Source organism: Azolla caroliniana, unplaced genomic scaffold (assembly GCF_043228905.1).
Source record: "Azolla caroliniana isolate FFs.n. ecotype wild unplaced genomic scaffold, voAzoCaro1.0.p SCAF_18, whole genome shotgun sequence".
NCBI lineage: Eukaryota > Viridiplantae > Streptophyta > Polypodiopsida > Salviniales > Salviniaceae > Azolla > Azolla caroliniana.
Window position 1 is genome coordinate 3,405,387 of NW_028230453.1, and position 25,874 is coordinate 3,431,260.

The 25,874-nt window shown below is 35.8% G+C and overlaps 2 protein-coding genes across 2 annotated transcripts; one reads left to right on the forward strand and one right to left on the reverse strand.

Annotated features, from left to right (window-relative positions):
* Positions 1-8,367: 8,367 nt before the first annotated feature.
* On the reverse strand, positions 8,368-11,028 carry LOC147852111 (pentatricopeptide repeat-containing protein At3g09040, mitochondrial-like). Its single transcript, XM_087333987.1, has 2 exons — positions 10,913-11,028; positions 8,368-10,817 (listed from the first exon to the last, which is right to left on the reverse strand). The coding sequence occupies exons 1-2, from the start codon at positions 10,991-10,993 to the stop codon at positions 8,802-8,804; spliced, it is 2,097 nt and encodes a 698-aa protein (XP_087190113.1). The 5' UTR covers positions 10,994-11,028; the 3' UTR covers positions 8,368-8,801.
* Positions 11,029-13,028: 2,000 nt separating this feature from the next.
* On the forward strand, positions 13,029-25,580 carry LOC147852112 (26S proteasome non-ATPase regulatory subunit 2 homolog A-like). Its single transcript, XM_087333986.1, has 24 exons — positions 13,029-13,455; positions 16,559-16,679; positions 16,759-16,818; positions 16,905-16,972; positions 17,045-17,087; positions 17,379-17,444; positions 17,517-17,555; positions 17,627-17,709; positions 20,023-20,137; positions 20,205-20,279; positions 20,362-20,523; positions 20,602-20,709; positions 20,788-20,883; positions 20,966-21,106; positions 22,590-22,694; positions 22,793-23,014; positions 23,748-23,861; positions 23,960-24,175; positions 24,266-24,325; positions 24,409-24,522; positions 24,598-24,683; positions 24,761-24,869; positions 24,956-25,134; positions 25,212-25,580. Exons 1-24 carry the CDS (start codon positions 13,319-13,321, stop codon positions 25,285-25,287), a joined length of 2,595 nt encoding a protein of 864 aa, XP_087190112.1. The 5' UTR covers positions 13,029-13,318; the 3' UTR covers positions 25,288-25,580.
* The last annotated feature ends 294 nt before the right edge of the window (positions 25,581-25,874 follow it).

Sequence of the window (25,874 nt, forward strand, 5' to 3'; positions counted from 1 at the left end):
AGATGTCGTTACAAGCATACAACAATGGAATCCGACCAAAAGGATCCCTACATGGCAAATAGGATCATGAAAATGCTTTAGTGGCTATCGATGGAATGGGCATATGGGCCAATATCAAGGGATTGGGTTCATTGAGTTTACTCCCACTACTCTGTGAGGTTAGTTGGATCAAGTGTGACCATACCCTTGGAATTTAACATTGAATGCCCATCCGCAGGAAGGGGGGGGGCACACCATTTGAGGGTTTTTTAAAAGGAGAGATCTTCAAACCTTTCTCTCTTTATAAGTGCTTGTAGGTAAAAACTAATAAATAGATATAGATGAATGGAATCCGACCAAAAGGATCCCTACATGGCAAATAAGATCATGAAAATGTTTTAGTGGCTATCGATGGAATGGGCGTATGGGCCAATATCAGGGGATTGGGTTCATTGAGTTTACTCCCACTACTCTATGAGGTTAGTTAGATCAAGCGTTCACCATACCCTTGGAATTTAACATCCAATGCCCATCAGGCGGGGCCACACCATTTGAGGGTTTTTTAAAAGGAGAGCTCTTCAAACCTTTCTCTGTTATAAGTGCTTGTAGGTAAAAACTAATAAATAGATATAGATGAATGAATGATGAGCATTACAAACAAATTGTACACACATGCATACAAAAAGAAAGTAGAGACTATTTCACCGTTGTCTCTAATATCTATTATAAAAGCCTTACATTGCACACACACCTTCTCTAAGGTCTTTAAAACTAGGTATATTCATTTTATAGCAAAGTTAGGCTACTTTGTCTCTGTTATAAAAGCTTTTTTAGCACACATACTTTCTCTTAAGTTCCTTTTAATAGTCTTGAATCATTGTGTTCTGGTTCAAATCTTAGGAAGCCATGATGGATGGATACGAAGGCTTGATTCCTCTTCTTGTGTCTCTGCTACTCAAAGAATCATCCATGAATCATAAGCAGAAGAAGAAGACCATGAGTCATGGATCGGGGGGACGCCTTGACGACATAGTCAAGCTACTTATAATCGAAGAAGATTTTGTAGACGAAAAGGAAGAAGACGATGATGATGATGATGATGGTGTTGATCAGGGACGAATAAATCATCAACATGTTAATGATGAGATCAAGAGCCAGACTATGAGCACGGCACTGATAACAAGATTAATGGCGTTGCAATCTTCATTAACTTGCAGTATCAGCAGTAAAATGAGACAATGTAATGATGGAGTGAACCAGAGCCTTCTACATGGAAGGTCATCGCATGAAAGGAATTTGTATACCAGAGTCTAGCTAGGTTTAATGGTCTCCTTCAGATTTCCTCCTTAATTGTACAGAAGACCGCCCCCCCCCCCCCCCCCCCCCTCAACATATATGTATATATACAAACTACTATTCAAAAGGCTTTCCTATTATAGGTAGTAAGCCACTCATAAGAACAATATATGATCATCATCTCCTTAATTTTTTCCTTAATCATGTTTAATACCACTGCATGTCTATATAATAACCACCATTACAAAGCTAATTATGTTGCTAATAGAATCTCATCAACTTTTCCTTAATTGTATTTTATACCCCTCCATATATGTTTATGCCTAACCAGAGTTAAAAGTCTATCTATGTTGATTTTAGAGCTATAGAATCTTCATCATAGCTTTTTCTTAATTGTATTTAATACCCCTCAATACATATAGCTACCATTAGAAGGCCAATTATGTATGATCTCCTAAACTTTTCCTTAATTTCATTTAATACCCCTCATTGACAATTTATGGTGCTAATTTTAGATATACGTAAAATCTCGTCAGTATTTCTTTTAGCGAATTTCTTACCCCTCAATACGTGTTTTTGTGTGTCATTATTGGAATATGATATATTCAGCGGTTCCATTTAGTATGGTCCTACTTTTCCTTAATTAAATTTACTAGCCCTCAATAAACTCAATTACTTGTCCCCTTAATTAATCAAGCATTAATTTATTATTCATTGTGTTCACACTTATTAGTATGGAGAGAGAGCTCATGATTACTTTGAATGTTAAATGAAATACATGGTCACACGTTATTTGTAGAGCACTCATACTCATGAGAACTTTATAGTTGCATGATTCGGCTATTGTCAATGGTATCATGTTATATATGATCATTTCACAAATCACACTCATACTCATGAGAACTTTATAGTTGCATGATTCGACCATTGTCAATGGTATCATATTATATATGATCATTTCACATTCTGTTGTATTTCGCTAGTGTTGAAATTAATGGAATTATTGTTGATCTACGCATTCAAGTGTGCCAATGTTCTTTTTCTTATTAGAAGTAGTTGTCCACTCTAAACATGTCAATGCCTTGTAACAAGCTAGATAAGTTGCATGATTCTCGATTGTCAATGGGATCATATTATATATGATCATTTCACATTTTGTTGTATTTTGAAACTAATGGAATTATTGATCTACACATTCAAGTATGTCAGTTCTTTTTCTTTCTTATTAGAAGTAGTTGTCCACTCTTTATATGTCAATGCCTTGTAACGAGCTTCTTTTGATATTTAGATAAATTGCATGATTCTTGATTGTCAATGGTATCATATTATATATGATCATTTCACATTTTATTGTATTTTAAAATTAATGGAATTATTGATCTACACATTCAAGTGTATCAAGTTCTTTTTCTTATTAGAAGTAGTTGTCCACTCTAAATATGTCAATGCCTTGTAACAAGCTTGTTTTGATATTTAGATCAGTATTGTATTAGATTTTTACTATATTTGTATATAACAAAATATATTAGATTTGAGACCAAAACAAGTCTTGAAAAACCAATGTTCTAAAGCATCAACCCAACCATGCCACAATAGACATAACAATGTCAATAGTTTGGATATCATGGGGTCTTGAAAAGCCTAAAAAACCAATATTGTAAAGCACCAACCCAGTCAAGTCACAATAAAGATAGCAATGTCAACATTTTGGATACCATGAGTTCTCGAAAAGCCTAAAGCAACAACATAATTAAGACATCAACAACACAATCCGGATATCATGAGTTCTTGAAAAGCCTAGTAACTCAATATTGTAAAGTCCAACCCAATTGGGCCACAATAGAAAAAATAAATGTCAATAGTTTGGATACTATGAGATCATTTGTTCAAATGACCGATGTGATGTGTATGGATTTGTGCCCACAATTGTGAGCTAATAGCCTAAATAACTTACAACTAGGTATATGTAACAAACACAATAAATTGTTTTGATTTTTTTCAATGAAAATGAGAAAGTCATATTGGCATGTAAAAATATTGCATACCGATACCATACAACCCTAATATGTGTGTGTGTGTGTGTGTGTGTGTGTGTGTGTGTGTGAGAGAGAGAGAGAGAGAGAGAGAGAGAGAGAGAGAAACAATGACATTGATATTTTAATGTCCTAGAAGGTCAAAAACATGTACGAGGACACAAACACAACATAATAAAATACAATATCCTTTGCTTTTGATTAGGGTGTAACCACACATGGCTCATGTATTTTCTTAAGATCGTTCCTATGCTTTAGTAGACACAATAGACAAACCTCGTATGTGCCTAATAAGCGCAATTTGGTGTGTCCAACCTCGAATAAGCTCACATGGAGGTTGATGCATGTGGTAATTGAATGTGGGACAAGTTGTTGGATCGTACTAAATCATGCTTTAAATCAAGTGTTAGATGACGATCCTAATCCTAGATCTCATTGTTAGAGTAGACTATCCAAATGCAATTTCCTCTACAAGTCTTTCCCAAGCTCCGTTTTCAATTCCAAGTTCATGATTACAAGTATGAGGAGGCCAATTGATTATTGATCTAAGTCCTATGTTAAATGGCATGGGGTGAGTAAATATGCATTTGCCTTGTGATAGGTGGTCAAAGTTCTTGGGATTTTGTAGTATAGGAGTACAACATTATGCTTTTTGGTATCCAATCGATTATTGATCTAAGTACTATGTTAAATGGCATGGGGTGAGAAAATATGCATTTGCCTTGTGATAGGTGATCAAATTTCTTGGGATTACAACAACTAATTTTTGGTATCCTCCCTCCATTTATTTGTGACCGCATCGATAGGGCATGATTTCTTGTGTGTCATGACCATATCAAATGTGTGCAATTCAAATAGTGTTACCACATTCCATGTTTTAAACCGTTTGCATGTATTGTGTACCAAGCTAGAGGAGAGATTCTTGCTTTTATTTGTCTTCTAAAATTTGCTACTAATTGTCAAAGGCATTAGAATATCAAGGTAGAGGACAATTTGGAGAGGATGAGAGAATAATCAAAGAGGATTTAGATGATGAGATTTGGATGACAAGAGTAACCATTCATAACCCAAGAACTTGTGTGGGGTGAAGATGGCAACAAGAGAGGAGAATGGAATTAGACAATGAAATGAGTCAAGGGATAAGCAAATGATTAAACAAACCAATACTAATTTTGATATGCTAGAGATTAATTAGGGTAACTTTTTATACACTTAGATTTACATATGTAGAATAAATGTGACTTCTTACAGCTTTCCAAGAATTTATAACATTGCAATTTCACTCCCCTACAACTTTACAATATTCCAATAAATTGTGGTCATGAGGTTACAATCCCTGCCTTTGCTTTCCTCCATCCTTTATTCAGCCACAAACTTTTGTACCCTTATGATTTATCATATCATCTAGTTTGATAGCTCTTACCCTCATTTCGAGGAGCATCACTTAGAGTATGATGTGGTTGCCTTGACCCAAACGTGGCATCATAGAAACATCTTGTGTATTTTCTTGATGTCATTCCCTCTAGAATGAGGCATGCATACTTCCTTCCCATGGTCGCACCATATGATAGCAAGAGATTGATGACAAATGCATTGAAATGACTTATCTTTGCTTGGCATCAACGAGGTTTATGGAGATTGCATTTGGATTCAAAGACTTGACAACTTGACAACTTGCCCTATTTTCAATCAGTGTTCTATGCATGTGCCCCAATCATGATTAGCAAGGAGATTGATGCTTGATATTTTGAAAGCCCTCACATGTGCTATAACATTATCTTTATAAGTGAGGCATGAGTAAACAATGTAGCTTGGCCTTGACTATCATGTGTATGAGTTTTCCCTACATTTATTAATGGGTTACTCTCGTTACAAAAATCCTCAAAGGTATGAATAAAGTGCCCAAGAGCATTGACATCCCATGGGAAGAACATGATGTTGTTTGCACAAGAAGTAGAATAGCCAAATAGACTCTATTCCCTTACGCCTCAAGGATAATGAGATGGTATGTGGCTAGTTTCAATCTAAAATTGCCTTGGCCTATAGCTCTTTTGTCATGTTTCTCTACTTACTTACAAATCTCTTTTGCAAGATTGAAGAGTTTTATAAACATTGATCCTATCATGATAGTATTGTAGTTAGAATCTCAGTATAAACATAGAGCCTACCATGATAGTATTGTCATTAGAATCTCACAATTGTTTCCAAATGTGCAATCTACCCATGTGTGTATGTGACGCTATTTGTGTTAGTTCAAGTGTTATCACACGTGCGTGTAGATCCACAAATGTAGGGTAGTATGGATGAGAGGCAAAGAATTTTTATGTGATTATACCCACCTACATATGGACTTCTGTATTAGACTCTTATGGCATGCTCTACTTCAAAGAAAGATCAAAATGTGGCTTAATCATCTAATGGTTCTAAGTTTAACTATTACAAATGATGTTAACTCTAGTTCCTCTACATATAAGAAATTCAACGAGTTGTGTGACTAATTTAAAAAACGCGATGATTTGATTGAAATGAATTCTTTGAGTTGTTTTAACATTATTATATATTTTATGTATGGATTTGATGGCCAATTATTTGTGATTCATTAGAGTAGGTGAAAATTTTGAGAATCTTATTTGGTTGATTGTTTAGAAATTTTCTGACCCAATTGAATTGTTAAGTTGAGCCTAAGTAAGTAACTTTTTTACCATTATTTGTGGTCTTGTGATCATGGTTTGATGTTCATTCATTATTCTTTAACAAAATCTACCTTAAATTTCATTTGCTTTTAGTACCTCCCTTTGCATGTTCATGATATCTTTTGGTCTTTCAAGTTCCATTCATTTATCATATGCATTGCATGAACATATAAAGGTTAAAAAACAAGAAACCTCTTGAACTTACTACATATGAATGGTTGCGCGAAATTATAGGTTGTGAAAAACATTGAAACTACATAAAATAAAGTTGATGTTGCAAAAAATGCAATATTTGGAAATTTATGGCGAATCTTAGTCATTCTTCCTCAAATCATTTAAATTTTGGGTGAAGCTTTCAAAATTCTTTGTCATAGAAATAGCCAAACATTTTCTTGATTTGTGACAACAGTCATTGAGGAGTAACGTGAGCGTGTGCATGTGGTGGAATAAACAACATAAAATAAAGTCGATGATGCAAAAATGCAATATTTGGATTTTTTTGGTGAATATTAGTCATACTTCCTCGATTCATTTAAAAATTGGGTCAACCTTTCAAAAATCTTCATCATAGAAATAGCCAAACATTTTCTTGATTTGTGTCAACAGTCATTGAGGAGTAATGTGAGCGTGAGCATGTACTGGAATCTCCTATCCATTTCGTTTGATCAAGTTGTAATAGTCTAATGAGTAATCTTCCTAACATGTGCCAAGAGCTTGATAGACATCGGATATGATAAAACTTCTCATGTATCCTTAATAAACTAGTTTGAACAGGGAGACGACCACGAAGATGTAGACGTGACGATGAGGGATGTAGGATGAGGCAAGGAAAGAGTTTTAATTTATGAACCAACTGAAGATAATGTTTAATACATATTGAAAGTTCCTTACATTGACTGTTCATAACATCTTTCTTAAGTAAGAAGACGAGTCTATGTCACTTAATATCGGAGGGTTTCCTTCCCTTTGCATTATTATTTGCAAGTATATCATTATTCTAAACCCCGTAAACACTTCTAATTTAGAGTCTTGTTTTCTAAAAAAAAGTAGAAACTATGAGAATGTAATACATACTTAAAACTAAATGATACCATCAATTATGTATATTGATTATCCAAGAAATGAAGATATATCATGTGTGCATGCATGTCGTCCTCTTGAGACATACACATGAGGACCCTCTCTATATGTTCATAAAAAAGAAAAGCTTGGAGACACGTGCATCACTATATTGTTGACTAGCCAAAAGTGTTCTACTTGTGTTCTCGTAATAATTATATATTATGGAAATATCCTAGAGGAAAGTTTTGATGTCACGATTACACAATTGGGCATGTATACCTCATATTAACTTCAAATGAACTTCCATTCAATCTAACAGTTTATGTCAACAAGGCAATCGTACATCTAAAGGTGTGGACGTAAGTAGACAATTTATTTTGCAAGCAAACCCTGTTTTTTTTTGTCACAAAGTGTCAACATGCATTATGTCTACATCCTCGATTAACAAGATGAATCAATTAATCACCTTTTGGAGACATTCAAAAGAAGAACAAGAATAACCATTTTGAAACAAATGTGTTACTTGTATATATTGTACACCAATAGCAATGTATCCATCCTCAAGATGTTTTACTATTTTTTTTCAAACTTTAGATGTTCTAGATAGGGCTCATGGAACACATGTCATATGAATATATGGTTTTGCCATGAGATGAAAATGAGTTTGAGCGCATAAGGTATTTATTCAAAGATATTGCCTATCTATTGACCTTTAGTTGTTTTATTCAAACACCAATTTTGATCTTGAAATCTTCATCAATTTCTTTTACTAAATCTTAAAATTACTAAATCTCAATCTTGTATGTTGATCTAACCTTGGCATACTTTATCATTGATTTGAACATCGACACATTCATATCTTGCATTTTGAGATCGTCACTTTGATCTTGATTTTATAGTGGACTTGGATCCCATTGCAATTTGCATTCAAGGTTTTGTAGATACTAATGCAATGTTTCTTTTTCTTTTTCACATTTATGGGTAAAATCATTTATATTTTAACTTGCTTGGTAATATCTTTTGTCTTGATTCTAATTCTCTAGTGAAAGGTTGTGGTGATACTTGTCTGCTTCTAATGCATACTTACTTGAGAATAACTTTGAAGCACCGATTTGTTAAGCATTAATTATCAATTAAAAGGGATGGTATCATATCAATAACATTTCTTGCACGTCATATCTCTATTATGTTGTGAGTGTATCGATTAGGCTTAAGACAAGTAATATTACAATAATGAATTATCTGAAAATATAACTAGCAATGGTATCAGAGCCATGTTTTCATCTCAAATTAGGGTTTATTCTAAAGAGTATAATAGATCTTATTACATTTCTACATTCATAAACCGGCATTCATAGAAAGCAAAATAAAGCGCATCATACACCAATGCAATTGGTTTTAAAGGCTTTGGGTGTGATGGACAAACTCGATCATGAAGCAAATCACTAATATTAAGTTCAATATTGAAAAAGTGTGAATCTGATCACTGATGTTCTATGTGACTTTCAACATTGACATACATATTTAAAAAAAATTAATATTCATCTTATTTCAGGATGACCCTAGTATAGTTGATGCACATGTAAAGGCCTATACAGTTGAGTGCACATCTCTAGACACTAGTTATATGTCAGTTCACCATTCACAACACGATAATGCTTTATTTCCCCCATTCTCCAAGCTTCAAAGAGAGATCTGCTTCAGTAGGCATTCCCAATGGATGCTGCAAGTATGTTTTTTACAAAAAATACACATTAGCACTCTTCTCATCGAGCTCCGCTGCATGCTCAAAAGCCCATCTCCCTAACGCCGCATTCCCTGATGTGTGGCAATGCCCTAATAAGGTCAAGAATAGTGCACGCCGATCTGAAGATGATAATACATTATCCAGCAAATCTTTTGCCTTGTCTAAGCACCCAACTTGACCGAATAGATCTATCATACAGGCGTAATGCTCCCGTGTTGGGGTTAGAGAATAAACACCACACATTTCATCAAACAACTTCTCTCCCTCCTCCAATAGGCCATCCTGACTGCATGCTGTGAGCAACACATGGAAGGTCACAAGGTCGGGTGAAATGCCTTCAGCCTTCATTTCATCGTAAAGTTCAAAAACAACTTGAGTTTGACCTAGTTGTGCATATCCTACCATAAGTGAAGTCCAGGAAACATTGTTTCGTACTGGTAGCTCTTGGAATACTTCTTGTGCCTTTGGAAGCGCACCGCATTTGACATACATATCTACAAGTGCCGAACCAAGGACAGCATCTGTTCGCAACAGACCCTTCTCTCGAACCTCAGCATCAATGGCTTTGCCTGTTTCGAGAGAGCTTAGAATGCCACAAGCTTTCAAAGCACAGATGTAAGTTATTCCATTCGGAGAAACTCCTTTCTCCTTGAGATTCCAGAAGCATTTAAGGGCTTTTCCACCGAGCCCATGTTGAACATATCCCGCCATTAGCGTTGTCCACGTCACAATGTCCCCAGCAGAACTAATCTCATCGAATACCTCTCGTGCTTTCTTCAAGGCACCACATTTGACATACATGTCTAGCAAAGCATTACCAAGCACTATGTCTTTCCTTAATAAGCCTTGCTTCCTCACCTTGACATCTATTTCTTTGCCGATATCGAGAGATCTTACAATGCCACATGCTTTCAAAACACAAATATATGTTACAACATCCGCGAGGAGCTTCTCGTCCTGCATCTTTCGGAAACATTCCAAAGCTTCATGGCAGAGACCTCGGCGGACATATCCAGCTATAAGTGTTGTCCACGATATAACATTTCGCACCGGAAGAAGCTCAAAAACTTCTTGTGCTTTCTCAGGTGCACCACACTTGGCATACATATCTATCAATCCGTTCCCAAGCACAAGGTCTTTTTTCAGTAGCCCTTGCTTTCTGATTTCGGCATCAATGTTTTCTCCCATTTCAAGAGACGCTACAATACCACAAGCTTTCAAAATGCAAATGTATGTTATTGAATCTGGAGAGATCCCCTCGTCTTGCATTTGTTTGAAGCATTTCAATGCTTCGAATTCGAATCCATGTTGGAGATATCCAGTGATGATTGTCGTCCAAGACACAACATTTCTTATCGGAAGCTCTTCAAATACTTCTCGTGCTTTCTTCAATGCACCGTGCTTAGCATACATGTCCACCAAGACATTACCCAGAGCAATATCTTTTGCCAATAACCCTTGTTTCCGAACCTCAGCATTAATGTCATCTACAATGGAAAGTGAACCTACATGAGTACAACCTTTCAAAATACAAATGTAAGTGACTGAATTTGGGTTCACATTCTCCTCTTGCATTTGTTTGAAGCAATCTAGTGATTTTTCATGGAGACCTTTGAGGCCATAAGCAGATATCAATGCATTCCACGAGATCGTATCCCGAACTGAGAGCTTTTCAAACACTTCTTGTGCTTTCTCTAAAGCACCGCATTTAGCATATGCACTAAGAAGTGCAGTGCCAATATAGACATCCTTTGAGATGAATTCTTCTATATCAACATGAACTCTTGTGGTTGTGGACAAGTCTTTCTCTTTTCCACATGATTTTAAAATATCCAAAAGGGACTTCCTCTCTTGGAAGTCCATTTTGGGAAGGTTTTGATGAGATTTTTTATGTGCCCATTTAAGGCTTTCTGATTTGGGTTGGACACAAGAGGGGTTTTGTTGCCCATCAATCCATAGCCCTTTCCGTGTGTTCTTGTGTAAGAAATCAGCTGATTCTGGGCTTCTCTGTAGTACATGATTTCAAACAAAATAGCCATAAAAAGAGGTACAAAGTCGTGAAGGTTAAGATAGTTAGTAATAAGGATTTGATGTTCTTTTACCTTGGCATTTCTGTTGTTCCGGGATTGGGAAGGGTCCCTGAGAAAGGCATCACAGAAGAGCTCTGTGTCTTTGGAATACATGGTTCTGTTATGCTTTTAGACAATGGGAAATCATTATGTTTATCCTCACAAATTCTATAACAAATGGTGATCTGTTCCCATTTTACCTTATCATCACCCACAAAAAAACATACAACTCTCAAACAAATGGTGTGTGTCCAATGTCCATGGTGTTTTAGAGTGGCCTCATTGTCGACTAACTCACCAAAACACGGAGACAAGGCCAGGCCAGTGCATATGAACCCTCGTCTAGGAATCGGCAATGGCTCAACACAAGCCTAAACCAAACCGTTAAAACATTGATAAACGGTTTGGTGGTTCGGTTCGGTTTCTTGGCCATGAAACCAAACCAACCCATTTATTCATAATAAAAGCTGAACCAATTTGTTTTAAATTTATGAAGCCATTTAAACCTAACCGTTTACGGAAAATTTAGAATCAAACCAAACCAGTTTATTATAAATCAAAATAGGACCAAACCAAACCATTTTTGACAAATATTGATCCTCATACTTATTATAAATTTGTGTGAGAAAATCATCATAAGTTTTGTCATCATGCTTATTATAATTTTGGTCATCCTACTTATCATAAATTTAGTCATCACACTTCTCATAAATTTGATCATCATAAATGAAAAGGAGACTCTACATATAATGCATATAAAATTTAATAAGCTAGTTTTAAATTAAAAGTTGAAAGTTAGAGACTATAGGAAAATTTTAGGAGTATTTTTTAACATATAAACCGAACCACAAAAACCGAAACCAATAAACCGCTAAACCATGAAATTCAAAACCGAACCGAACTGAAATCAAACCGAATAGTAACATTTGAAACCAAACCAAATTGTTTATTTATCTTCGAATCAATAGATCGTTAAGCCAAGGTTTAACGGTTCCGTTTGGTTTGAGCCGAAACCAGGCCATCACTACTCGGTTTGCCAATGCTCAAGCCAAACCGAACCATTTATGGCCAAACCAGTTTAAGCGTCAACCGATTTGGACAAAACGGTTGCTAAATTAGTTTAATACTAATTGCTTTGGCCAAACCAGTTAAGCCAAAATCGAATTGTTGTTGATTCCTACCCTTGTCCAATCTTTGTGAAACCCAAATTCAACGAATCATGCAATTTATCAATAAATTATAACATTGTGCTTCTATGCACAATCATAACATCTTATCAAAACAAAAGGCTACTACATATGAACCCTGATGATATATTACCAACACACAAATTCAATGAATTGTGCATGTTATCAAAAACATCGTGCTTCTATAAACAATCATAACACAAGAGAACCCATCAAGTACTCGATGGAAGCCTCAAAAAAGTTCATCATGTAATCCACCATTCCGACTTTGGCGTTTGTCGTCAGACAAAGGTGAGAGGCTCCACTTCACGCCCCAACCTTCGCCTACATTAATGCAATTAATATTGAGTATGATTGCCTCGTCTCTTCTTTAAGCAAAAATAATGACTTGTAGAAGCAATGAAATGTTGAATATGATTATGAGTAAACCCTTGAGGATTGGTTCTCATCAAGCTCTAGGCAAATCACATTCAATCTAACATGATAAGCACGTGGCTTGTGGAAGAGTTAATGGGATTTGCAACTCAAATTATCCAAGTCTCACATTGACCCTATCACAACAATGGAATTTCTGTGTGAAATGTCTAACCTAGTATTTGGTGGGGTGATCATATAAACCCTAAACCCTGATCATATAAACTCCAACAAAGTACGTTTTAACCAAGCTTGTCCCACACATGTGTGAACTCCGGCTACAAGTTTGTACCCACAATCACTCTTGTTATGGAAGATGAATTGGGCTAAATCGATTCGGCTTAACTAGTTCAGGGATCGGTTTGGTTCAAGTTGAGCACTTCCAAACTTTTGGTTAAGCTGAAACCGAATTCCTAAATTATTTATGTGAAAGCTTTAAGCAACACAAAAGGGAGGGTATTTCTGAAATTTCTAAAAACGACACCTTACACACAAATACTTAAAAAAGAAGAAGAAATAATTACATTTATTTCGCTCATTATTGGACGAAGTTATTTGAATTTTCTCATTTTTCTTTGTTTCCACGAGACGTAACGAAAGGCAGGCGTACACGAACGCCACAGTTTCTGTCTGTTTTCTCTGCTGAAGCTCGCCATAGCTCCTCCTCATCGAACCGGAATCAGAAGAACGTTCCATTTGAACAGAACAACGCTCAGCTCCCTTCTAACAAAGAGAACAAAGAAAGTTAATCCAATGGATGGCAAAAAATACCAATATTTGGCACGATTCCTTCTTCTCTTCGTCTTTCTTCCATTCATCGGTTTTCTTACTTGCATAGATGATTGTACATTCATCCGAAATGGTGATATTTCAGTCCGAAGAAGATCTTGCTTTGAAGCAAAAGCTGGACCTCTATGTAGAACGCTTGCAGGATACAGATTCAGGAGTACAGAAGCTTGCTCTAGAGAGCATGAGGTATGGTTTCGCATTCATTTTGAATATTAATGTTCAAGATAGATTTTGGAAAGTACGAAGTATGACTTCTTGTGATGGTTAATGTACGAGATTGCTCTAGAGAGCTGGAGGTATGCTTTTTTATTCATTTTGATGGTTAATGGTCTAGGTAATTGGTCGTTTACAGTCTCTGTGCCATTTCTTTTAATGTCAGTTTTATGATATGTCTCTGCTCGTTTGTGTAGCTAGTATTTTTTGCATCATTTCACTCTCAGGCGTTGTAATTGAACTTGATTCAAAGCTCAATATTCTGTTATCTTTGCTTTAGTATATGTTAGTTCTTCATGCAGAATAGGACCTCACAGCAGTTTTCAAGATTCTGAAATGGTTGAATGAACTTATCTATAATGAAGTAATGAATGTTCGTTCCTAAATTCTAATTCTTCATTTTTGTTCTTAGAAGCATTGTTTACTATTTACTTGGTTCAAGATTGCTATTCTTTTCATTCTTTGTGATATGCTGTTACGTTGTTTCTTGTATTTCAGAATCCACAGCTGTCTTAAGGATTCTGAAATGGTTGAATGAACTTCTCATTTCATGAACTGTCGAATGTTTATTTGAAAGTTCTAATTCTTCATGTTTTTGCAAAAAGGGATGACTTATCTCTTATTCTCTTGCATTCAAAATCTCTGCGTGCTTCCTTTACTGTGATGTGTTGTTAAGTCGCATATCTAGTATTTCAGAATCCACACAATTTTAAGGATTTCGAAATGGTTGAATAAGCTTGTCAATCTTGAACAGTTGAGCGTTTGCTCCGAAGTTCTAATTCTTCATTTAAGTCGTTTATCTAGTATTTCAGAATCCATGGCTGTATTTGGGATTCTAAGTTGGTGGAATGAGCTTGTCAATCATGAATTCATGAATGTTTGTTCCAAAGTTCTAATTATTTATGTTTGTACAAGTAAGCATGGCTTCTTATTCACTTGTATTCAGGACTGCTGTTCTCTTCATTTTTTTGGTGATGTGTGTTGTTAAGTTGTTTCTCTATTATTTCAGAATCCACGGCTGTTTTAAAGACTCTAAAATGGTTGAACAAGGCTCGTGAATCATGGAGAGCTCAAAATTTACTCCAATTTTCTAATTCTTCATGTTTTTGCAAAGAAGAGGACTTCTTATTTATTTGGATTCAAGCTTCTTGTTCTCTTGTTCTCTTGTTTTCCTGTGATAAATTGTTGAGTTGTTTTTCTAGTGTTTATGAATCATATCTTTTGTATTTTCAAATGGCAGTATCGATTCAAGTTCGAGAATATTTTTCTCTTTTTCTTGTGACCTGTTTATCTTTTATCCAGTCTCTGTGCATTATTTCATCTCATACTTATGTGCAACTCAGATCCAAAGCTCAAGATTGCGGGTCTCTTAATTTCTTTGATTTACTACTTACTATTGAGTACATGCTCTTTTAGAGTCCATGTCTGTTGTATGGATTATGAGATGCATTTTACAATGGTTGAAGTGAGCTTGTGAATCCAGCTATATATAGCTTCTGATGTTCATTTCCAATCCCAATGTTGCATGTGTCTTGAACTTTTTTCCTCCCTTAAGTTTTGTTACACAACTTGCAACCTAGTATTTGTTGTTTTTAGAGTCTATCTTTGTTGTATGGGTGCTGAGATGCATTTTTCTCTTGTTGAAGTGCACTTTTGTGAATCCAGGATGTATGTATCTTTTAATGTTCAGTTTCAAATTCTAATGTCTCATGTCTATGAATCTTTTTATTCTATACAACCTACAAATGCATTTTGTGTAGATGTCTATGTTGCTTCTTAGTAGTTCACACATTAAAGTTATAATCTCATGGGAATCACCTAATCACACATGAATCACTTAGTTGTCAACACATTTTCTAATGTTCAGTTTCAAATTCTAATGTCTCACGTTCCTCAAAAGATTTTTATTATATACAACCTACAAATGCATTTTGTGTAGACGTCTATGTTGCTTTGTAGTAATTAATATTGAAGTTATAATCTCTTGGGAATCTCCTAGTCACACTCGAATCAAAATAATTCTCAGTGAGTACAAGAATCAAAATAATTATCAGTGATGAGAGTACAAGTTTTGTTACACAACTTGCAACCTAGTATTTGTTGTTTTTAGAGTCCATCTTTGTTGTATGGATTCTGAGATGCATTTTTCTCTAGTTGAAGTGCGCTTTTGTGAATCCAGGATGTATGTATCTTTTAATGTTCAGTTTCAAATTCTAATGTCTCACATCCTTTTTTTATTCTATACTGCCTACAAATGCATTTTGTGTAGATGTCTATGTTGCTTCTTAGTAGTTAACACATTAAAGTTATAATCTCATGGGAATCACCTAGTCACACATGAATCACTTAGTAGTTAACACATTTTCTAATGTTCAGTTTCAAATTCTAATGTCTCACGTTCCTCAAAAGCTTTTTATTCTATACAACCTACTAATGCATTTTGTGTATAATTCATAATTGAATGCCTTCCCTATGGAATATTGTATGACCTTTTGGCATCTTTGAAAAATGGCTCTATATGGTTATATAATGTTCCTCGTCTTTGGAATGATGTCCTATAAAAAGACTTGGAGCTTTAGTGGGACTCTCAAAGATGAAGTATATGCTTATAATGCACATTGCGTATCATGATTTATTCTGATCTTCCTCATATTCAGAGCTAGCCTTTTTACTAAAGGGTTTCTTTATTGGCACATATTTTTCCTCTTTTGATACATAAATAAATAAATAAATAAATATACTCAGTCAAGTATGTATGGTTTTCAATTGATTAGTTTTTTCCTTCCTTTTGACCTTAGAGTTTCTGTCATATACGTGCATTTATCAACATAGCTTAGTATACAGCATTTTTCTCTCCATTGACAGAAAATTTATGATTAATTTCTTGATTGTATAGTCTGCTCACACTCTGTGATAGCATATATGGTTATCATAGTTTCTAGTATATTCCATATACCTTGTTTTTATAAGATTTCATTATATTATGCTATTTATTAAATTATGATAACCTTGCATGGCGGATTTCTAAAACAATAACTTTTTTAATCCTTACCCAGCTGCTTGTTGCAACTTGCAGGCAAGAAATCCAAGCTTCTACAAGTTCAATAACTTCTGTACCAAAGCCATTGAAATTTTTGAGGCCACACTATAGAGATTTATTGATTTTTTATGAGGTCATGTTAGATGGTGAAAATAAGGTATTGGCTGTACACATGTCACATTCACTATTTGAGTGATGTGTATTCAATAGTTATTTGACTGAGTTTTTTTCTTCAGAAATACTTGGCTGATATAATCTCAGTCCTTGCATTGACCATGTCAAAAGAAGGGGAAAGGGTAGGAATATATTTTTGGTGGCTCAGATTACAGGATCCAACTCTGCAGCTTTTTGGCTTTTCTAACTGAGCATTCTAAATTTGAAGACAAGCTTAAAGTTCAAGTTACTGGGATCCGTTGAGGATATTGGATGTTGGGGACATGGATATGTCAGGTCAATCGATAATGAGATTCAAATCCAAATTACAGAGACCGGCATTATAATGATGGCATAATTTTTTTTCAGGAACCTAGTTGGCGAAATAAGTCATGAATTCCAGAATCGTCAGGTATGTGTATTTTAAGCATGTTATTAAAACATTACTAAGTAGCTTATGATATCTTTGGTGAGTTCGAAAACGATTTGTGCTGCTGCTGGATTTTACTGAGTTAACTACTCAAGTGGATGTTAGAAGATATAGTTGCCTAGATGCTTGTAGACTAGGCCACAAAATTCAGATAATTCCTAAGAGAGACTGGGAGGAGAGTAAAAAACAAATGAAGACTACCCTTGGCACCAGTCCTAAACTACACCTTAGTTGCAGAATTGTTTTTACATCTTAATTCACTGTGGCTTCCAGAAGGAAGGTAAACCAGTGGATGATCTTCTGGATCTTGTCAATCAAATTGTGCCCTTCCATATGAAGGTGACCACTGCAGTCCGTTCTTTGTCTTCTTTGCAACTTTCCATGCCATCTTAAATGTTTATGGTGTTGTAGCATAATGCAGAACCAGAAGCAGTGGACCTTTTGTTGGAGGTGTGCATATTTTCAGTCATTCTAGATAAATTATATTCATGAAACTCTTCTCATAGATTGCATTCATCTAGGTTGATCGCTTGGACTTACTTATTGATCACATAAACAAGGGAAATTATAAAAGAACATGTGCATATTTGACAAGCTTTGCAAGGTAATAAGAATCAACCAACAGTTAACTTAGCTAAGATGTGCACCGTGAATGATTATCTTTGCCATCTCCAGAGGTTTCAACCATATCTTATGAGGAGAACTAATCTGTGGTTGGTCCTGAGAAAACATGAAACTGAATGCAGTCTGTTTTGGGGCTACATCCCTTTTCCACCTTTAGTCTTGCATTTTTTTTGCTTGTGCAAACTAACTCCCTGAAAATGTTATTGATTCATCTACTTTGCAAATTGTAACCGATATTTCAAAAATATATTGATTTGCACAACATTGTAAATTGCTGTCTTTTCCTTTGTCAGCACTCTATATAGTGGCCTAACTTGTCAAGGATGAGTTCAACAAAGTTTGCTTCAACCTCGCTCATGAATAGAAGCTTCTTTTAACTCTCTCTCTCTCTCTCAAATTGATCCACTTGCATGGGAATGCTTCTCTGCTTTCTTGTCTGGCACATCGTTAAACAAAATACCAGTTTTTCATTGCATGAAATCATGCTTTTTTTCCTCGTTTTTAGAAATGGGGAATGGACATTTATGAGATCCCTTTTACCGTGGGTTGGTATCCCCTTCTTTGTTATTGGTGCTGCATTTTTGTAGTGTAAATAATAGATTTTTTTTGGATATCTGATGGTTTTCTGTTTTGTGATGATTTATAATGAGTATTTATGGATGTTTATTAGTTTACCATGAATAGAATTTTGAAATATCGTCAATGCATCATGTTTTTTGTGAATAATGGATTATGGATATGACTTTGCAAGGTTCTTGAGGGTTTTATTTTTATACAATGATTGCTTTATAAAGATGTTGTTTCCCATTACTGGGACACTGATTATGGGACTATGAATCCTGGTAGGAAAGTTATCTCATGTTGGGCAGGAGTATCATGGAGATATTATGTGAAATAACTCTTTTAAGTAACTGTCAAGCCCATCTTCCGGACGAGAGCAAGTAGCTCTGTGCAGTTTAGGGTTCCAGGGGTCATTGGCCTGTTAAGGATGGTAATATCTATATCTATATCTATTGATATCCATATCCATATCCATATCCAGATCTATATCTATATCTATATCTATCATTGAGGCATTATTCCGATCAGTGACTGGTATCCAACAGCTTTACAAGCTCCTTAAACAAAGATCTACTCAAGTTAGCACTTATGTCTTGAAAACAACTTGTTGAACATGGAGATATCATTGTGGATATCCTGAAACACGACAATGGTTCTAGTCACATGGCATATGTCTAAATGCTCTAGCTTTGTTCCAACATATATTCAATTCTCCCCATCTAAACATGACCGGTTTTAAACCATAATTTGATAGGGAAGCTATGGGCCTCTCCACACCGAGTGAGAGATTGAGATAGGTTGATATGCAGCATTCCTTTGGAAGAAAGAATTTGCTACTGTAAGGCACACTTTTTACACACATGAAAGGATGGATTCATCATCAAGCCCTCTTAGACATCTGTTGCATGCATTCCATAATGCTAGAGGGCAATGTGGATCACTCCACATCAGTTAGAGATTGATGTAAGCAGAGATGCATGCATTTGTTTGGAAGAAAGAATTTGCCAGTTGTGCCATCAACGAGTGGAATCAGAAGAACATTATGTTTCCATTGTTTTAATAAAGAGGGGGATACCATTACCTCTTTAACCAAGGGTTTACACAAAGTAATGGAATATGAGGACCAACGGTGCTTGGGATTATTCTTACTAGAGATCAAGAGACACATGAAGAAGTTGTTGAAGGACAACAATACCACCACACAAGTTCATTAGCAAAGAACAATTACAAGTTTCCTTAGCCCCATAACACCCCTACTCATGCGATAACTCAAGTAAGGACTTCACAAGTAGGCTCCCAATCAGAACACTACAAAGGGGTTACAATCAAGAGGGAGTAGATTCTGCTTCTATCTTTCTAAACTTTTTAAGCCCAGAATAATGTTCTTGTTACTATAGGGGAGCAGCAAATATCTATGAAATGGATAGTTAACTCCATGAGGCTACATGCAGCTGCTAGGTTCTTATCTATGCAGTATTTTACCATGGTTTTAGTTAGAGTCCTGCTATATTCTGTGCTGGAATGACTTTGACCACAGCCTATAGGTTGAAATAGTGTACCATATTCTTGATGTTATAGATCCATCAAGAAATGCCTACATATTCTTCATGAAAACAATGATAGAGTAGGACTTTTATGTGTAGATCACGAAGCTCCAGTTTCTAATGAGGTAAAATGAATGTATACAGGATAGCATGCTTTTACTTATCATTTCATTTACCCTTATCTGTAGTCATGTACCGGATCTTCAAGACACACCAGTGCTAGACGTTGCATATTTTGTCTATATGTCTTTGGAGCAGTATTCTGATGCTTTAAGGGTTGCATTGCGAATGGACAAATTGCGGGTCAGTAAATTATGTAGAGAGAAAGGCTGTTGAAAACATCATGTAATATATGCTGTGTGACATACAGCTTGTTGAGGGAACTTTGTCAACATGCAGAGATGCATTAATGCTGCAGCAACTTTGCTATATCTTAGCCAGACAGGTAAAAAATGCACTATTTATTCTATACATTTTTCTTCGTTTCCATCCTCAATGGGTTGATTTGGATTTGCTTGAAAATATAGGGAATAGCTTTCAGAATACAAGATCACATGATCGTTGGCAATGAAGACAAGAAAGAGTTGCTTCAAGAAATCATCAATAATGCCAAGTTAAGTGAGGGGTATCTTACATTAGCTCGAGATCTTGAGATCATGGAACCTAAGAGTCCTGAAGATATTTATAAGGTTTGACAAAGCTTTTGCTGTTTCAAATAAATGGATTATCGATGAACTTTTTTTTCAAAAAGTTAACATTGCTTGTAGGTACATCTTATGGATGGTCAACCAAGTTCTAGTGCAATTGTTTATTCTGCATGGCAGAATCTGGCTGCAACATTTGTTAACGCATTTGTCAATGCAGGATTTGCACAGGTGTTCAATATCTTTTAAGTCTTTAATATTATTCTTCTCATGAGTAAAATATTGATGATTTTGCTTAATCTATGACAGGATAAACTAATGACACCTGTTGTGGAAGGAACTGATAGTGTTAACTGGCTTTCCAAGAATAAGGAGCATGGAAAGATCAGTGCAACAGCAAGTTTGGTAAAGTGATTTTGTTTTTCACCAATGACGCCTTTCTTGAATTAATTCCCTGAATTCTAAACATACTCAAGTCTATACACAGGGATTAATCACCTTGTGGAATGTTGATGAGGGGTTGCCGCAAATCGATAAATATCTGTGTACATCTGAAACTCATATTCTTGCTGGTGCTCTTCTGGGCGTTGGAGTCATGCATAGCGGTAGACGCCATGAATATGATCCTGTAAGTGACATAACGGCCATTTCAATTAAAACATTGCAATGCGGCAACCTGTTACAGTTCTAGACTCCCATAATTGCTCAAAGGATTTTCCTTTCGATTTTCCGTAGTATTTTGAGATGATCTTGTGTTTAATAAGGAAATACTTATGGCATTCCAACTGTGCTCCACCTGGTACTGGGTTATTAGCATTTAGCTTTAGCTTCTTCTGAAATTCAACTGGGATACAAATGTGCCATTATCATATGTTTCATGAACATTTTTTCAGTATTATTTTTGGTGCCTTCTTTTAATTTCTATTGGACCATGGGAGGTACATAAATCTTGTACTTTTTGACTATGATAATAACTGAACAGTTAGGTTTGGGTTGTTCTTGCTTATCATACATACAAACGTTCTAATACATGCAATCTCACATCGTGAGGATTGATAGAGCACCGATGACATAACAGAATGGAAGATTTGCTTTATGATATATATGAGAGTACTTTGTCAAGGTAGAATTAGAAAGATATCGTGTCAAGTTTACCTTATTCATTTTTGTAGCCTCCATACCATGATCTGTTCCTGATGTCAGGGGTCAAGGCCTTAGTGATCATTTTAGAGTTTTGGGTTGGTCTTGGTTATCATACATACAAATATTCTGATACGTGCAATCTCACATCGTGAGGATTCATAGAGCACCGATGACATAACAGAATGGAAGCTTTGCTTTATACTATGTATCGGGAGAGTACTTCGTCAAGGTAGAATTAGATGATGATATCGTTTCAAGTTTACCTCATTCATTTTTGTAGCCCCCATACCATGATCTGTTCCTGATGTCGGGAGTCAAGGCCTTAGTGATCATTTTAGAGTTTTCTATTCAGTTCCTTTTTTTTATTGTTATATTTTACTTTCGTTTATTAAAAGCATACTCTTTGTGAGTATTGATGTTGCAGTTCACAAACTCTATTCTCTGGATGCTTTCTTTTTTTCCTGAAATATGTTTCAATGATTATGTGGTTCATAGAATTCATGCACTGGATGCTTCTGGGTTCTCCTTCTGAAGAATTTTTAGGGTTTAGGGTTTAGGGAGCTATACGGAATGTACTTATGAGCTGCTTGGGTGCAAATGTTCATTTTATTCCAGCAATTTGTTTTTTGTGGTTATTGCATGTTCAAGGCAACTTACTTTTTTCCATATGGGTAAGTATTTGATTACTGAAGAATGTTTAATCAATGTCAAGTATGCCTCAAGAATGAAACATCCATGAATTCAAATTATTGCATCTCAAATTTCAATTTCACAGCTTGTTCAAGTGATAGAAAAATCACAAACCTAGTTATCCTCACATTACTGTAGGCTTCATCAGTTTTCACATCATTTACATATCTCTGCATAGAATCAGACAGACTCTGCACAGTTTTTTGTGATTTTTTTGCAGTTATCTTGATAATTTATGTCACAAGGATGTCCTTGAACTGAGCATTCTCATTTTGTAGGCCTATGTTTTATTGTATGGTCATGTTGAAAGCGAGGATCCTGTGATTCGTATTAGTGCTATAATAGGCCTAGGCTTGGCTTATGCTGGTACTGATAAAGAAGAGGTCTGCTGCTAAAGCTTTTATGTATGAGAAAATTATTATTATTATTTTTAATAGGTAGTTCAATGCTGAATTGTGATATTGTAACGAATTTTGTGCAGGTTTTCTCTCTTCTTGGTCCCTTGGTCACAAATTCAGAGAACAGCCTAGATACTGTTGCATTTGCTGCCTTATCCCTTGGGATTATTTATGCTGGATCTTGCCATTATAGGGTTTCACAAACAATCACTACTGCGTTGATAGAACGAAGTGAAGCAGAACTTTTGGATCCTCTTGCACGATTCTTATGTCTTGGCTTGGGTTTACTTTACCTTGGAAAAATGGTAAAGGAGTAGATTTGCATAGAAATAGATTACCGTTCTACAACTACTGCTCTATTACTAATGTAAAATAATGAAGCTGCTTAAGTTTGGGCTGAAAATACAGTGTATTGGTAAATAGTGAATACTGCTGTATGCTCGGGATTCCATTGTGATGCATACATGTACATTATGTATTCTTGGACTTTTAGAGTTTGGTGCATACTAGGTCTTGTAAGGCCAGTTCTCATAATCATCCACCTTACATCTTCTCATTTATCTCAAATCACTTGCACATTGCTTTTTGGAGATGACAGTTTGAACCTCTTTTCTCCGTCAGTATGTGTTGCTTCGTTGAGGAGTTTCTTATCCAATCTCGTCGAGCATATTATTTAGGAGATACCTATCTATTATACAACATGCATTGTCAGAAAATGGTACCTACATTAGTAATTCTTGTGAAAGAATTTGTGCTTCCCTCTTGCACAAGGTACTCCCATCCTAGATGGTAGACAGCTTCGGAAAAGCTACTTAACTTCAATGAGATGTTGGTCTTACTTTAAAACGTGGGCAACCTTATTTCACAATAGCTGTTACATCGGAGAGCATATGGGGCATGGAACGCTCCAGACTGTCTGAAATCCAGAGAAAGAAACAATGAATCATCTTTCTTTTGCCCTGTACCCCTTCTCAATGAAAATGTTTAGAGACTATGTTTAGAACCGAGAGATGAGAGGTAGTAAGAAATTCATTCCAGGGTGAAGTGGCTGAGAGCATGAAGGTTGCCCAAAGAGTCAATAAGAAAATAGCAAGATATCTTCAAGTAACTTTGGAGCTGTGTGCTTATGCTGGAACAGGAAATGTTTTATTGGTAATTACTTTTGCTATTTTTTCTCTACAACTTTTTGTATAGCTTTTGGAAATTAGCGCACTAAGCACATTGCAATTTCTTTTGGTTTTGTGTGGCAGGTCCAAAAGTTTTTAGGCTTCTGTGGAGAACACACAGAAAAATCCGCGAGTTACCAATCTTCTGCTGTTTTAGGGATTGCTCTTGTAGCCATGACCGAAGAGATTGGGCTTGAGATGGCCATACGTTCATTGCAGCACATTTTACAATATGGCGAGCGACACATCAAGCGGACTGTCCCACTCGCCCTGGGCATACTTTCAATATCCAATCCAAAGGTCAATATTTCACTTACCTGATAATGATATTATCACCATATTGTCCACTTTTTTGAGTCAAAGCTCAATCTCTAGCTTTCTCTCTTTCAGATAAATATCATGGATATATTGAGTAGGCTCAGTCATGATGGTAATCTGGATGTAGCCATGGTATTTACTACCCTGAACAGATTTATTCACATGATATGGATCATTGTTGTTCGTTAAATGACTTGGGATATTATGTTCAACAGACAGCAATATTTGGTTTAGGGCTGATTGGAGCAGGAACCAATAATGCTCGAATTGCTAGGATGCTTCATAGTTTATCGAGCGACTATTACAAAAACCCAACACTTCTTTTTTGTGTAAGTTTGCTAACAAATTACAAAAATGAATATGTTAATTTGGAACTGCTGTTGTTTACTGTAGTCTATTTGCAGATAAGAATTGCTCAAGGTCTTGTACATATGGGAAAGGGGTTGTTGTCGCTGAATCCTTACCATTCGGATCGGTTTCTGCTGTCAAGGTTTGAAACAGAGGAAGTAAATTTTAGATTTTACTGTTTTATTCTCAAAATGGTCGTATGTTGACTTTGTTTTGTAGTGTGGCCTTGAGTGGACTAATTACAGTCTTGCATGCATTCCTGGACATGAAATATTTTATTTTTGGGAAGTATCATTACATACTTTACTTTCTTGCTTTGGCAATGCAGGTATATATGTCGAAAACTCTTTCGTGTTATCTTTTGAAAGATGTGGTATTCTTTACAGAAAAATGTTTGTATCTTTTGGTGTTTAGCCACGAATGCTTATGACATTGGATGAAAACTTGAGATCATTTCCAGTACCTGTAAGAGTAGGACGGGCTGTTGATGTTGTAGGACAGGCAGGTTGTCCAAAAACTATTACAGGTTTCCGAACACTCACAACTCCAGTCCTTCTTGCCTCTGGCGAAAGAGCTGAGCTTGCAACAGAGAAGTATCGAATTTGCAAATTTCTTATGCACTCAATACATCACATATATTCTATGCCTCATATTGATTCTCTCATCACAGGTATATCCCCCTATCTTCAGTTCTTGAGGGGTTTGTCATATTGAAAGAGAACCCTGACTATGAGCGAGATCATTGAGCAGCATGTGAGCCAGATTTTTGCAGAGTAAATTTTGCTCCCGTCTTCGTCAATGCGTGATCATTTGGTTGAGTCAAGCTGACTTGAATGAAGCATGAATTTGACAATGCATTCCTTAATGACCTTATTGAAATATTTGGTCTACACTCTCATAAGCTGAAGTCCCTCCTATCGATAACTTTTGCATAATAATAAACATCACTTGATCTGAAGTCATGAAAATTCAGTTTGGACTCGGTTCTTCTAAAAGAATTCTGTAAATTTCTCTTTTTGAATCTGATCTTTTAGACAGACTATCAGTGATGTAATGTTTTCATAATTCTAGTTTTGTGGTACAATCTGTGAATCTGGTCCTGTTCAGGTGGTTTGTATGAAATCATCCAGTAGGTTTGTATACTCTAGAGAGAACACTGTGTCTCAACATGCAAGGAACTGTGATGTTGTTGATGATATGAGCTAGAGATACCTCAACAATTTTCCAGGTATTGACTCATACAGACTTTTCATTTCTGCCTTTAACTCAATCAACCAGGAGTGAAGTATTAGGCGCCCAAGTGTTTTGAAATTTTAAACGTAGCATTTATCGT

Bases quoted from the DNA above. Each gene is read 5' to 3' on its own strand.
- LOC147852111 (XM_087333987.1), bottom strand. From the start codon at position 10,993: ATGTATTCCAAAGACACAGAGCTCTTCTGTGATGCCTTTCTCAGGGAC. The intron at 10,818-10,912 runs GTAAAAGAACAT...CATGTACTACAG, and splicing joins GGAACAACAGAAATGCCAAG to AGAAGCCCAGAATCAGCTGA.
- LOC147852112 (XM_087333986.1), top strand. From the start codon at position 13,319: ATGATTGTACATTCATCCGAAATGGTGATATTTCAGTCCGAAGAAGAT. The intron at 20,138-20,204 runs GTCAGTAAATTA...TGTGACATACAG, and splicing joins TGCGAATGGACAAATTGCGG to CTTGTTGAGGGAACTTTGTC. The intron at 23,015-23,747 runs GTAAAGGAGTAG...AATTCATTCCAG, and splicing joins TACTTTACCTTGGAAAAATG to GGTGAAGTGGCTGAGAGCAT.